At 39.9% G+C, this 13,615-nt stretch overlaps 1 protein-coding gene across 1 annotated transcript; it reads right to left on the bottom strand.

Annotated features, from left to right (window-relative positions):
* Positions 1-2,661: 2,661 nt before the first annotated feature.
* adora1b (adenosine A1 receptor b) lies at positions 2,662-7,855 on the bottom strand. Its single transcript, XM_061809178.1, has 2 exons — positions 7,501-7,855; positions 2,662-3,580 (listed from the first exon to the last, which is right to left on the bottom strand). The coding sequence occupies exons 1-2, from the start codon at positions 7,839-7,841 to the stop codon at positions 2,893-2,895; spliced, it is 1,029 nt and encodes a 342-aa protein (XP_061665162.1). The 5' UTR covers positions 7,842-7,855; the 3' UTR covers positions 2,662-2,892.
* Between the last annotated feature and the right edge of the window lie 5,760 nt (positions 7,856-13,615).

Genomic DNA, 13,615 nt, shown 5'->3' with positions numbered 1-13,615 from the left:
AAACCAAGTTTATTGGTGTATTATTGTAGGAATAAAGCCCTATTCTTTTTGAGAACAAAAGGCAAATTTTTGTCCAGAATCTACAGCGAAGAAAACTAGCCTATATTGGAAGTGCTCCCACTTAGAAATCATGGAGGGGTCTGAAATTTTCATCCTAGGTGTATGTCCACTGTGAGAGAGATAATCGAAAAAGAAAAATCCAGAAATCTCAATGTATGATTTTTTTAATGATTTATTTGTGTGATACAGCTGCAAATAAGTATTTGAACACCTATCTGCTAGAATTCTGACCCTCAAAGACCTGTTAGTCTCCACTCCATCTATTATCTTGAATCAGATGCAACTGTGTGAGGTCGATAGCTGCATGAAGACACCTGTCCACCCCATATAATCAGTAAGACTCGAACTTGTATCACGGCCAAGGCCAAAGACACCAGAGACAAAATTGTACAACTCCACACGGCTGGTAAGGGCTACGGAGAAATTGCCAAGCAGCTTGGTGAAAAAAGGTCCACTGTTGGAGCAATCATTAGAAAATGGAAGAAGCTAAACATGACAGTCAATCTCAATCGGAGTGGAGCCCATGCGAGATATCACCTTGTGGGGTCTCAATGATTCTTAGAAAGGTGAGGAATCGGCCCAGGACTACAGGACAGGACTTGGTTAATGACCTGAAAAGATCTGGGACCACCGTTATTATTTGCAGGTGTATCACACAAATAAATCGTTAAAAAAATCAGACATTGTGATTTCTGGATTTTTCTTTTTAGATGATCTCTCTCACATGCACCTACGATGAAAATTTCAGACCCCTTCATGATTTCTAAGTGGGAGAATTTGCCATATAGCAGGGTGTTCAAATACTTATTTTTTTCACTGTGGTCCTTTTTTGGAGGTGCCTTTTTTTGTTCTTTCAATAATGCGTGAAATATTTTATTACATTACATCTTTTTGTTCTTGAAAAACATGACTTTATTCTGATAATATTACATTTTTTTCTCCCCAAATTTTTTACAGTTCCATTCATTTTTTTTTTCTGAAAAGAGGTGACTTTTGAATTCTTATATTATTTAAAGCAGGGAGGGACAACTGGGGGTTTGCAGGCCACATGGCCACACTTAGAGCACCCCCTCAATTAATTTTAGGGCATCTTTCTTTTTTAAATAATTTTAAATGTGGAAGAGGAAATAAGACTCAAGCACCCACACACTGACTGGTTCCTAGATTAAGAAAGATTAAAAGAATATGTTCCCCCTCCCATAACAGAGCAGTTTGAGGCTTTACCATGTATAATAGCACTCACTACCAGATAGGAGACGTCACTTGGTGTAGGGTGTTGATGAAAATCAGCAGGGAGAGAAAATAATCACGTAATAGTGAAAAGCTGCTGTAAGACACATCTCAACCGAAAAAATTGCATCCCCAAATGGCCTCCAAATGTCTAACTTGTAAGGGGTCGCCAGACCCCAAAAATTTGAGAACCTCTGCCTTATGCACTCCACCTGACACCAGGTCATCATCATCATCATAACGTTACGAAATTATTGCAGGTTTAGAGACCTTTTCTTAATCTTCCCAAACGTAGGCACCGGGGTAAATCCGGGTGGCAGAAAAGCAACACCGCTGACTTCAACTGAAAATGAGGAAAAATGCTGATTGCACCGCCGGATGCACCCCAAAAGGTTTGCGTATTTTTTGATGTCCTTCAAAAACAGAGCAGGATTAATAGAGTAGAAACCTTGAAGGTGGAGTGGAGGTCGGTAATAAAGAGACAATGGCAAGACTCTCTGGTGGCGTAGTAAGGATAGGTGAAAAAACAAACATCATCATCATCTATAATATGTTGGATTGAGTTGTCCTGGAGTAATTTAGGGAAAATTAATGGCTAGCCTGAGAGTACACGACAACAACTATCAATTTCAGCGTCAAACGAGCTCATCTGGGCCACTGATCGCAGCAGCAGGAAAGTCAATTCATGAACTAGTCCCTCAATGATCACATTAACTTTGTCTGAGTCTATTTCCATCTATCCATCCATTTTCTGAGCCGCTTACCCCCAGAAGGGTCACGGGAGTGCTGGAGACTATCCCGGCTTTCATCTGGCAGGAGGCGGGGTACACCCTGAACTGTTTGCCAGCCAATCGCAGGGCACATAGAGACAAACAGCCCCACTCACAATTACACCTTGGGACAATTTAGAGTCACCAATTAATGCATGTTTTTGGGATGTAGGGGGAAACCGGAATCCCCGGAGAAAACCCACTCAAGCACGGGGAGAACATGCAAACTCCACACAGGGAGGACCGGATCAAACCCGGGTCCTCAGAACTGGGAGTCCAACGCTTTAACCAGTTGCAAAACCGTGGCACCTTGGAGTCAATTTTACAGTTGAAATATAAATTACATCAGCACAGGCTTTCCTTTTAAAGTATTTTACCTCATGTAACTTCATCTTCCAGAATAACATTTCACACATTTAAATTATGGAGGTAACAAAGAAGGCTGAAATCACAACTCTCAGCTGCTCTGCCTTGGTCAAAAGATGTAAGGGTTTGCTTACAAGGGGTGCCATCAGTGCGATGGCTTGAGTTTTGGCATCTCGGAGTACCTGTGATGTCAAGGTGAAAAGGTCACGTTCAGTGTGTTCCTCCTGAGTGAAGACCAATCCTTTTGCTGTTTTGGAAGGACCGTCTGGGTCACCTCCCACAATCAAGTAAGAGGAAGCGGTGCCCCTCATCAGACCACATTCAGAACCATGGTTCTTGTGCTTTGAAGGTTATTTCACAATGGGTTTAACTCCTTGTGCTAAATGGCATTCAGCTCCAGTAAGGTCAGGTGTTCGTTGCATTGTAGGAGTTCGCTCCTCATGTTGTGCTGCGGGGCGAGGGGCATCTAGCTGCCCTCCCCCGGAGGCTTTGGGGGCGACACTTGCCCCGGCTCGGGATTGATATTTTCCCACTTCCTGTCACTGGGCTGCATTTCTAGAGCTGGAGTGTCCTTGCAGCAAAAGTACTGCTGCCAGATCTTGCGGAAGGCCATGCGGAACTTCTTGATGCGGAAGGCGTAGACGATGGGGTTGACGGCTGAGTTGCCGTGGGTGAGCAAGATGGCGATGTAGAGGAGAACAATGGGTTTCTGGCACTCGGGGCAGAAGAGCGTCACGCAGTTGATGATGTGTAGGGGCAGCCAGCTGACGGCAAAGAGAAAAAGGACCAACGCCAAGGATTTGGCCAGATTCAGCTCCTTGTCGTAGTATTTGTTGGGGTCACTGTGGCTGCCGGTCAACTTTTTGCTGTTGAGTTGCTTGTGGATCATGTAGAAGATCTCGGCATAGATGAGCAGCATGAGCACAAGGGGTGGCAGCACCCAGCCGAAAAAGTTGAAGTAGACCATGTAGTCCATGCTGATGACATTCTCAAACTGGCAGGTGATGAGCAGGTCGGAGCCGATGGAGCCGTTCTGCTGGAGACGTCTGAGGTTGTTCCAACCCAACATGGGCGTGAGGCCGACCACGAAAGCCACCGTCCAGCACACCACCACAGCCGCGCCTGCTCGCCGGGGCGTCACCACCCGCTTGTACCTGGGGGGTTACGGAGAAGCAACCCAAAATAAAATGCGGGAAAGTATGGGTGTAGAATTGTTTTTTTTTACATGTAAGTCGCCGAATCCACTCTAAAACAAGAAACACGATGTGCAACATGGGTAAAGATTGACGTCCCTCACAGCCAATGGGATTTCAGGAAGATGCTGCAGCAATAGCCAATCGGAGAGGATCTCTATCATGCCACACAAACCAAGATACAAGATGTTTATGTTCATTGGAATTTGAGGGCTGCGCATCCAGCACAGATTTTTTTTTCCTTTCGTATCCTGAATTTTCCTTCATACCTAGAGACAATATTTTTCCGAGGTGCCGTTTCGTAACATGAATTTCTTATTACTAGACATGTTCGTAAGTAGATCTATCACTGCATATTTGAAGTGTATAGAACAATAAACATTTTATATATATATATATATATATATATTATATATATATATATATATATATATATATATATATATATATATATATGCTACACTTGAGGAGAACATTAAATGTGTTACATTAAAGTTGTATAGAATATTACATATGATGTACTGTACTTAAAATATGCTACATTTGAGATGTATAGAACACTAATTATAAATAATTATTAATATGTTACATTAGTGATATCTAGAATCTAATAATATAACGCAAATATACTACATCAAAGATACTCGTTAAATATGGTAAAAATTTGCTTAGAGTGGGAAAGGAAACACTGCATTAAATATGCTAGATATGAAATAAATGATGTATGTTAAATATGTGACACTACAGGTATGCAGAGATTGAATATGATGTAAGTTATACACATACAAGTTGTTAATATGCCCCATTAGAAGAGAACATGACATAATATGCACATCAAATTTGATGTAAATATGCTACATTAGAGGCACATAAAAAATGACTACCATGTAAATAAATATGTATATGATGTATATGTGTATGAATATGTAAATAGCATGTGAACATACTAAATACAATTTCATGTGTGTGGTTTATTTAAAGAAATAAAATAAAGTATGGGAATTTTTTTCATTTAAATCAGTGGTGGAAAGAGTGTGCACAGGCCAACCTAACAATGAAGCGTTTAATAATTTTTATTATTTATGTTATTGTCAACTTCCTGTTACAATTTTGGACTTTTCGCTTGCATCTAGTTTATATTCCAAGAAGGTAAAAATATGGGAAGTGTATAACAATAAATGTACATGGAAAAAGAGAGTAGAAAAAAAATGGGATGAGCGACTGAAATGGGAAGTGTGCACTTAGCCCTGCAGTGTAAATCCAGACTTGGACTCTGACATTCCGACATTTACACACATCTTGCCTGAGGCAAAAGAAAATGCTGCAATTAGGTTCGGCTTTCATGCGTTGGATTAGTATTGATTAGAGATGTGTGCTGGAACGACCACGTCTCTAAACGGACCAAAAGGCGAATATTTTACACACTTGGCCTGTGTGACCAGTTGGCTTTTTTTTTCTATGTCCTTGTTCCGTGCGAAAGAATAGATTTAACATTTATTTGTTTGTCCAATGTTATAAATGTTTAATTAATTGTAATCGCACTACAATCAATATCGACACAAAAATGGAATTAATTCATTTAATATTACAATAAACTATTTGACAAATATACTGTACGTGCACATTTTTACCATTTTATTCACCTCATCTGTTATGAGCAACATCATTCCAGAAGACAATATTTTCTGCCCCCCTTGAAAAAAATTAATTCGCAGAACATAGCAACATCCACTTATTAATTAGTTGTCCTGAAACAAAATGTCACTGCAGTTAACGTAATTCCCAAGTATTATTTAAAACATTAAATGGGACTTGAACGCCTCCAAAAATGGCTTCCTTTCTCTCATTCCACCCTCTTGCTGACCAATTTACATATCAGATATCACAACCAAAATGGTTAAAGGAGTATTTTTTGATTCAAGTTTGTTAATGTCAGTTGTAAAAAAAACAAAAAAGTTTTGCCACAGAGGTACTATAAATAGTAATTATACTCTGGTGTCTCACTGTACATGACCGTTACTATAATTAGTCATGTAGAAGAACAGACGGAAGTGAGCTACATGATTCAGCAGAAATGACATCAAGCTAACTGCTCCAACCATGCATAGACCAATCCATCCATCCATCCATCCAGGCATCCATCTCGCCGATCCTCACTAAGGTTGTTGGTGTGATAGAGCCTAACAGAGATTAGGTATTTAGGAAAACTTTTTTCGTAATTTTATATCGAAACAAAATTATCTAAAAATATATATACCCAACCATACAAATCATAGTCACCATTATGCTCAGTGACTTAGTAAGTTACAATAATATTGATCATTTTTCACAGAGGATAAATAATGTATCTGCCTGTGAGTTTTATATTATTGTGTGCAAATATCCATTGGATAAAAGTTAAAACAGTGCGACTATCAATGCTCTTCAATTAGCTCATCAATGATGTTTTATATTATGTGTTAGCATCAAGCTAGCAGGTGCATTTCTAAGCCAAAGTTATTTGGTTGTTTTACCTTCACAGTGAGTAGTTCTTTTTGTTTTCTGTGTAGTTTAATGGTTAACGTCAGATGGGATTGGCATTAAACAGCTTGAAGACTTTTGATTTTTGCAGGATTGGTCACTGTTTGCCAAAGTGCTGCTTATCGTAAAGTTATTTTAGTTGTTTGCTGCCTGAATAGAGTGATTGTATATCAAGTTTGCATTTGCAGTCAATGCAAAAAAAAAAAAAATCATATCCTTAAAAATACTACCACTGGAGTGACATGACATAATAGTATCTCAGTATATGTGCAATGTTTAAGATTGTGCTGCATTAATAAAATCATTGGATTTATTTCTAAACAGTTCTTCTTGAAAACACAAGAATAAATAAAATAAAAATAATCAGATGTTTTCAAAAATGTTGGTGCCTAAATTGTCCTCCAATTCGGAATGACAACGTCCTTGAGCACAGAGGTTTGCCTTCCACACTTGGTTTACTGTATGCATTATTTTGCAGCATTATAGCCCACCACAGTTTAATAAAATTCCTAGTGTAGCAAATTAAGCAAAAATATTAATGATCCTGTGGGATTATCAGACATGTGCACACATAGAATTGAAGTGGTGGGCAAGCATTTGCTATTTTGGCCTTGATGAGAAATTGGGCTTTTTTTTTTTTTTTTGGTGCAGCACTACTTTTCATTCATCAATATTAAGACAATTTAAAATGTCCATCTCTGTCATCATGTTGAACCATGATTGTTTTGATATCTGACAGGCATTTATTTGAATCCTCGGGAAAATCATAGGTGAGGTAGTCATGGATTGGATTTTTTTTAAGCTTCTTCTGACTAATACCTTTGAACAGTGAGACTCCTTTTTTGATATGTGACTGCAAAAATGAAAACCTACTAGAACAGCAGTAATTTATTTGGGGTCAATCAGGTGCATTTTAAATTGTGGCAGTTTTAGTTTGGACTTTATTGCTAATTTATGAACAGCAGCCACATTACCATTTATAATGGGGTGTGTACACATGCAACCACGTTATCTAAATTGTTTATTTTTACTTTCACTCTCTTCAATTTTGTATTTTTTCAATTAATTAAAAGTGTAAAAACTGTTTTTAAAGTGATTTATCTTAGTTGGATTTTTTTTTTTTTTTTTTTTTTACAAATACCTGCCAGGTGTGTGCAGACTTACTTATATTCACTGTCGCTTGCATTCACATCCTTTGTTAATAGTTGTATTATTGACTTTTGATTGTGTTAACAAAAATAAATACATCCTGTTATATAATATCCACGTACTACTGGTTTCTTTTCATTTTGGTGATAGGTGCACTTTTTTTGTCTTGGGCACTGCCTCCAAAAATATCCGTGCGCATGCCTGTTTTTTACCTGGTGGGGATCTTGACTCTCAGGTATCGGTCGATGGCAATGGCGAGCAGCGCCAGGATTGAACTTTGTGTCAGGACCAGAACCATGCAGGCAACCAGGAGGCAGCTGTAGAAGTGCGTCTGCAGCCCGATGCTGATGGTGATGGCCAACGGGATGACCAGCGCCCCCACCGTGATATCGGCCAACGCCAGCGACACAATGAAACAAAAGGTGGTGTCCCTCAGGGATTTGTTGATCCTCACCGCCCACACCACCATCACGTTGCCCACCACGGATGCCACGGCGATCGCCACCTCCATGCCGATGTAGAGGGACCGGGTGGACAGCAGTGCTCCGGGCATCCTTGAAGAGGCGGTCGTCGGGGGTGGAGGAAACAAGCTAAGAAAGAACAAAAAGAGCCCTTTTGAGTTTCACACGTACGCGCGCGTTTTTTGTTCAGCTGGTCCAGGAGCTGGCGCGGAGGTTCGCGCGTCCATGGCGCGGATGCGCGAAGCTTCCACTTGGCTGCATCTCCTGCGTGAGGAGGAAAGAGGAGGAGAGGAGCATCCTTTCCTCTGTGCATGCGCGTGGGGCAAGAGGGAGAGGAGGAGGCTGTGGTGGCGAGAGGGGTGGGGGGGGGGGGAACACGGGGCTCCAAAGTGAACAAAAGAGGAGCTTTAAGCAAATACACCAATTGCTCGCACCACAGTTCCTTTACCGTCCTCTCGGCTTTTGTGCAGTTTTCTTTAAACTAGTAACCTTTTCACGTTGACATCCTGGAAAAAAACTATTGATTTAAATGTGTACATTGTCCATCATCAAAATGAAAATGTGGTCATTTTCCTTTCTTCTCAATTTTAATGCTTACTGTTCACCTCACACATACAGTATGTTTAATTTTGGCCTGAGCCAAGAATATCATCATTATAATTGTTTCAATTAAACTCTGAACTACAGATCTTCTCAAAGATATATGTATTACCAGGATTTTACATATATAATACAGATTTTTTTTTAAATTAAAAAAGTCATTAAAATTGAGGGTGGAAGAAAAATTAGCTTCCCTGGTGAAAATCAACACAACAAATTTCCCAGCAACTACCGCTTTGTGATTTTACTTTGTCTAGATGTATATTGGTACCCATGTCATTTGAAGTAACGCTGCATCAGCATTTAGTAAATGGCAAATGTAGACGGAAGTATCAGCGTCGTCAGCGCGCGTGTACAATCCGGGAGAGCAATTTCTCTGACTGTTTTCTTCGTCCCAGGCGGAAAGGTAGATATTTGCGGATAATTACAGAGAAAGTTGAAATTTCATTCTTTTTGAGAATGGATAACAGCAGCCATAGTGGCTCAGCTGGAAAGCGCTGTCCTCACAGTTCTGAAGTCCTGGGTCATATCCCAGACCTGCCTGTGTGGAGTTTCTCCGGGAACTCTGGTTTCCTCCCACATCCCAAAAACATGCAACATTAATTGGACACTCTAAATTGCCCCTAGGTCCGATTGTAAGTGCAGATGTTTGTCTCAATGTTCACCAGTTCAGGGTGTACCCCGCTTCCTGCCCGTTGACAGCTGGGATAGGCTCGAGCATTCCCCGTGACCCTTGTGAGGATGAGCGGCTAAGAAAATAGATGGATGGATGCATGGATAACAGCATTTATAGGTTATATACTATATACAGCTAAAAGGAAAATTCACCTGTGAAAGTACAATTTTGGGGGGTTTTGTATTCAAGAGTGCATTATGCATGAGAAATTAATGTAACAGCCACCCAGACAATAATAAATAAATGGGTAATCTTTAATGTTTTAGAGAAAAGGCAATGTGAATTTTTGCAGGTGCAGTGGGAGGGAGAGTTTATCATGTTTCTTGACAGAGTCCATATGGCGTTTTTTTAATTGCAAATACCCCTTTTAAGAGTTATGCACCTTATTACTTTTTGCCATGTGTTATGAGCAATGAATTGAGTTATATGATAGCTATGGTGGCAGAAAACCTCAAACACAGGTGGAACTAGATCAGATTAATATCATTTCAAGTCGCATCACTAGGTAATATCAATTGGAATGTCCATACAAGTACAATGAGTTGCAAGCTAGGTCATGAAATGAATTAAACTCATAATCAAGGTATCATTTCAGCAATTTCTATTTTTCTAAATGTCCTTACCCCAAATATATTGCAGACATAAGACAACATAACACACAATTTGTCAGCGCAATTGGAGCCAAGCAGCGTCCTTCCTGGGACAGGACCGTCCCAACTGCAAGTGCACTGACTTGGACCTTGGACTCTTGCTAACGCCGTTGATTAGATGGGAGGACCACAAATAACTCAGCTGAAGGCGCACCTGCATTAACAATATGCAATTCAAAAATGTAAACTTACTGTCATGCCCACTTGGAAACGGTATTTATCATTAACTTTTATATTATACCAATAAGCACGATGCTGGTGAATGTTCATGTCTTTTAGGGGTCCTCACCACCAACCTCAAAAACAAATTTCAGTCAATAGTACCTCTGGAGAGTTAACAAAAAATGTATAACTTTCAAAAATTTTCAAAAAGGAGCTCGCAACAGCTTCACCGGTCCATCCGATATTCACTGACATGGAACAAGTGAGCAATTTGGATTCATAGCAGCCTCTGTGGGCGGCGTCCAGGACTTGTGCTTTGGCGAACTTGAAAGGAATCCACCCCAATAAGAAGCAAGTGTATGAGACAGATGTGAGATGCTAAATTGTCAAGCCTTTTCACCAATGCCGCCAACATCAATGTAGGTGGATCTTGGCATCAAAGTTTGATGAGCATTTGGAGCCTTGCCGAAACTTTCACGTCCTTAATTCAAATGTAATGTTGTGGCTGCTTCAGTAAGCCATAAAAAAATGCCAAATTCAGAAACTAAGACGTCATCTAGTAGAAAAAAAATAATTTTCAAGTGTTAATTCGTGAATTAACTGAAATTGTATGATTCAATCCAGAAAATAAAATGTAATACAGTGCTCATAAATTTCAGTTGCAGACACCGATTACCAGCAGAGAGCCTAGAGAAATTAAAACTTCAAATGTCACCCTCCCTTGCTTTTATTTGTCTTTTTCCCCATTCTTCCTGCATTTTTTCCAAATCCAGCACTTCTACATTTGAGGCTTTCAAGCAACATCTTCAACGATCGCATTTGAGGGGAGGAGTTACTTTTTATACTTCTGATTTCGACCTTTGGCCTTTCACTGACACACCCGGCTGGGCTATTGTGTCACATCTAGAAGAACACATTATGAACCGTGAACTGCCAGGGTCGGAGGTACACACGCGTCTTGTGTTGACGTACTGCGGTTCAAAGTTCAATTGGATCCAAGGTTGGGAGCCGCAACTATGACAGACAGGGTCATTACCTTACTCTACCATCATACTACACGACCTCCTAAAGGCAGGCGTGACCGCCAGGCGTGTACAAGCAGGTTCCAGGGGGTGTTCACTTATGTATTATCGAGCCGCGACATGCAGAGGGATCACATTTATCAGAGTGAAAGCGAAGGCAAAAGCAGCATTTGCAACGGTCTGAAAAGCACAAGATACCGAAAGGCCGATAAGTGACAGAACTTGGAATACAAGCAACAGAATAAATAAAACGTTTGGTATTGTGCCAATATGTTTTTGGCTTCATCACCGCACAGTAAACCACCAAACATTCTTTTGGAAACATGAATACTACATGAAATTGTCTGAAATTGTCCAAATCTTTGTAAATGATGTACTCCAGTAGAAAAAAGTAAGCTGTTGAAGAGTCTACACTATTTTTTCCTGAATTGTTTGATTTTAACCAGTATTTAACAAGCACATTGAAATATACTGTATATTTCCTTTGCATGGGTTTCAAATGGCCAATGTGCCAAAATTTAAAAAGGTAAAAGTTACATTTTTATATGGATAGTGAATAGGCCCCCACGACCCTTGTGAGGTTAAACAGTTTGGAAATGGATGTATGGATGATTATATAGTTGTAGTACTTTTTTTGTTTTCTTGATGCGGCTAAATGCATTGGCAGATATACATTGTAATTATTACTTTGATTCCATGGACATTAAGAAATAATGTATTGTTAAGTCAAGATCGTAACTTTTTTTCAAACATTTTTTTTTTTAGCAAACCTCTTTTAAAGTGATGTCACATAAAATTTGGCTAAGAGAGGGAGAAAACTAGTTCTGAGACTTTGGAAAGAAGAACTTCGGGATATAAAGCAAGGAAACACAAAGACGAAGTTCATGAGTTACAGAAATAGAAAACAAAGCTAAGCTCTTAAATCTTATGAGACCTTAAATAATGGATGTGAAGCAATGTGTATGCGTCATTGGAACACAACTGTTCATTTTTTCTTAGTTTTCATATTGTTGGATGACTGCAAACTGTGTCTAGCGGTGCCAAGTTGCAAATAAATTGAAGCAACTGGCTAAAAAAAACTTTGGACCTGTTCATTGAGCTGAGGGAGAGCCACCATTATTGAGTATCACCCCCACTGCCAATATGTTAAGTTGTCAAAACGGACCATTGTACTTAAGACTGCACTATTTTAGTGTCTTAAAGGGAACATATTTTGCAAAATCAGCTTTTACTAGTATTTGAAATGTATTATTGTGTTTAGTGTGCCTCAGTAAATATGAATCAAAATCTCGTTCTTGAGTTCCAGACATTGTGCTGCCGAGAGGGCTGAAATCGGTTCTTTTGACTTTCTCAAACCTAAGTCACTAGTCACCTCTCCGCTCCCGATCCAACACTGTGCCGTGCACCCTAAGAAGTGGGTCTTCTAGACGGAGAGAACGAATCATAGCCAAACATAGACCAAGAGGGTCTCAACCTGGCTCAAACAGAATTATCTCTCAAATGGGCCTTTTCTCTTATGACAAAGCTACCATTAAACTAGAGAGTTTCACTGATGTTGTAGTGGTACACTTTCACTTCTGGTGTAGTCGTACACTTGTCACATTTACTGTAGTCAGTGTGGGATGAATTCCGGCTCAGTGATGGTGTTGCTATGTACCCTGTGACTGGCTGGTGACCTGTTATTGGGGTAGTCTATCTTTTGCTCCTGTAACCCTTGTGAGGATATGTGATCTAAAAAATGGATTGGACTGTTACTATGGAGGTCTAAATAGTCAAAACATGAGACCATTGAGCAATGAAATTCAACAAATATTGTTACATTTATGACTGTTTTCTTTTTTCTTTTTTTTTGGTCTTTAGTTTTGCTTGAGCACAGAGTTTAAGCCACATTCTCACCTCTGGTAAATACAGCACTGAACAAGCTACTACAGATCTTTGCTGAACAGGGAAATACCAAGACTGCAGTCAGCATGCAACAATTGATTCAATACCCAGCCTCCAACTTCACAACCAGTACTGTGGCCATATTGTGATAGGACGACACGCTTTCTGAAGACAGCCCATATGCGTGACCACGTGAGTTCTCAGCATGTGGCACAGAGGTCAAGCCAAAGTGCCCTAGTGAAGGAAGGATGAAGCCATATGGTCTTCGCACCGGCACTGGGACACCAGCTAGCTCAGGGATGCAGACCATGACCCAAGAAACTACTTCAAGGTCGAAGTTACACATTATATTAGTAGTTACTCTTTGGGCAACAAGGTGGTTAAGTGGATACTGTGTGCCTCACCGTTATGAGGTTTAGGGTTCAAACAAGGGTTTTAAGACCCCTGTGTGCAGTTTGCATGATCTCCTAGTGCTTGTATGTTTTTTTTTTTTTTGTTGGCATTTTAGTTTCATTAAAGAATCTAAATCGTCCATATACCTGAATGGAGTAAGAATACTTTTTTGTCTATAGAGCTCGTGCACGTAACGTCACCATTTTCACAGCGCCATATTTCCCCTCAAACAGAGCTGTTCGACATTGTGGGAGAGATTGAACCAGAGGAGAATACTTACAATACCCGAGACTTGTTGTGCTGTTGGTTGTCACAACAGACAATACAGATATTCAAAGAGATCAATCTATGGAATACCAGCTGAAAAGACCAGAAAATATCGATGAATTTCGGCAATTAAACATGATGGATGGTGCCCAACCAAAATACACACACATACCTGTGTAACGATCGATTCATTTCAGGTAGGAATTACTCTT

This window comes from Syngnathoides biaculeatus, chromosome 2 (genome assembly GCF_019802595.1).
Source record: "Syngnathoides biaculeatus isolate LvHL_M chromosome 2, ASM1980259v1, whole genome shotgun sequence".
NCBI lineage: Eukaryota > Metazoa > Chordata > Actinopteri > Syngnathiformes > Syngnathidae > Syngnathoides > Syngnathoides biaculeatus.
This window is presented reverse-complemented; position numbering and strand designations above follow the sequence as displayed.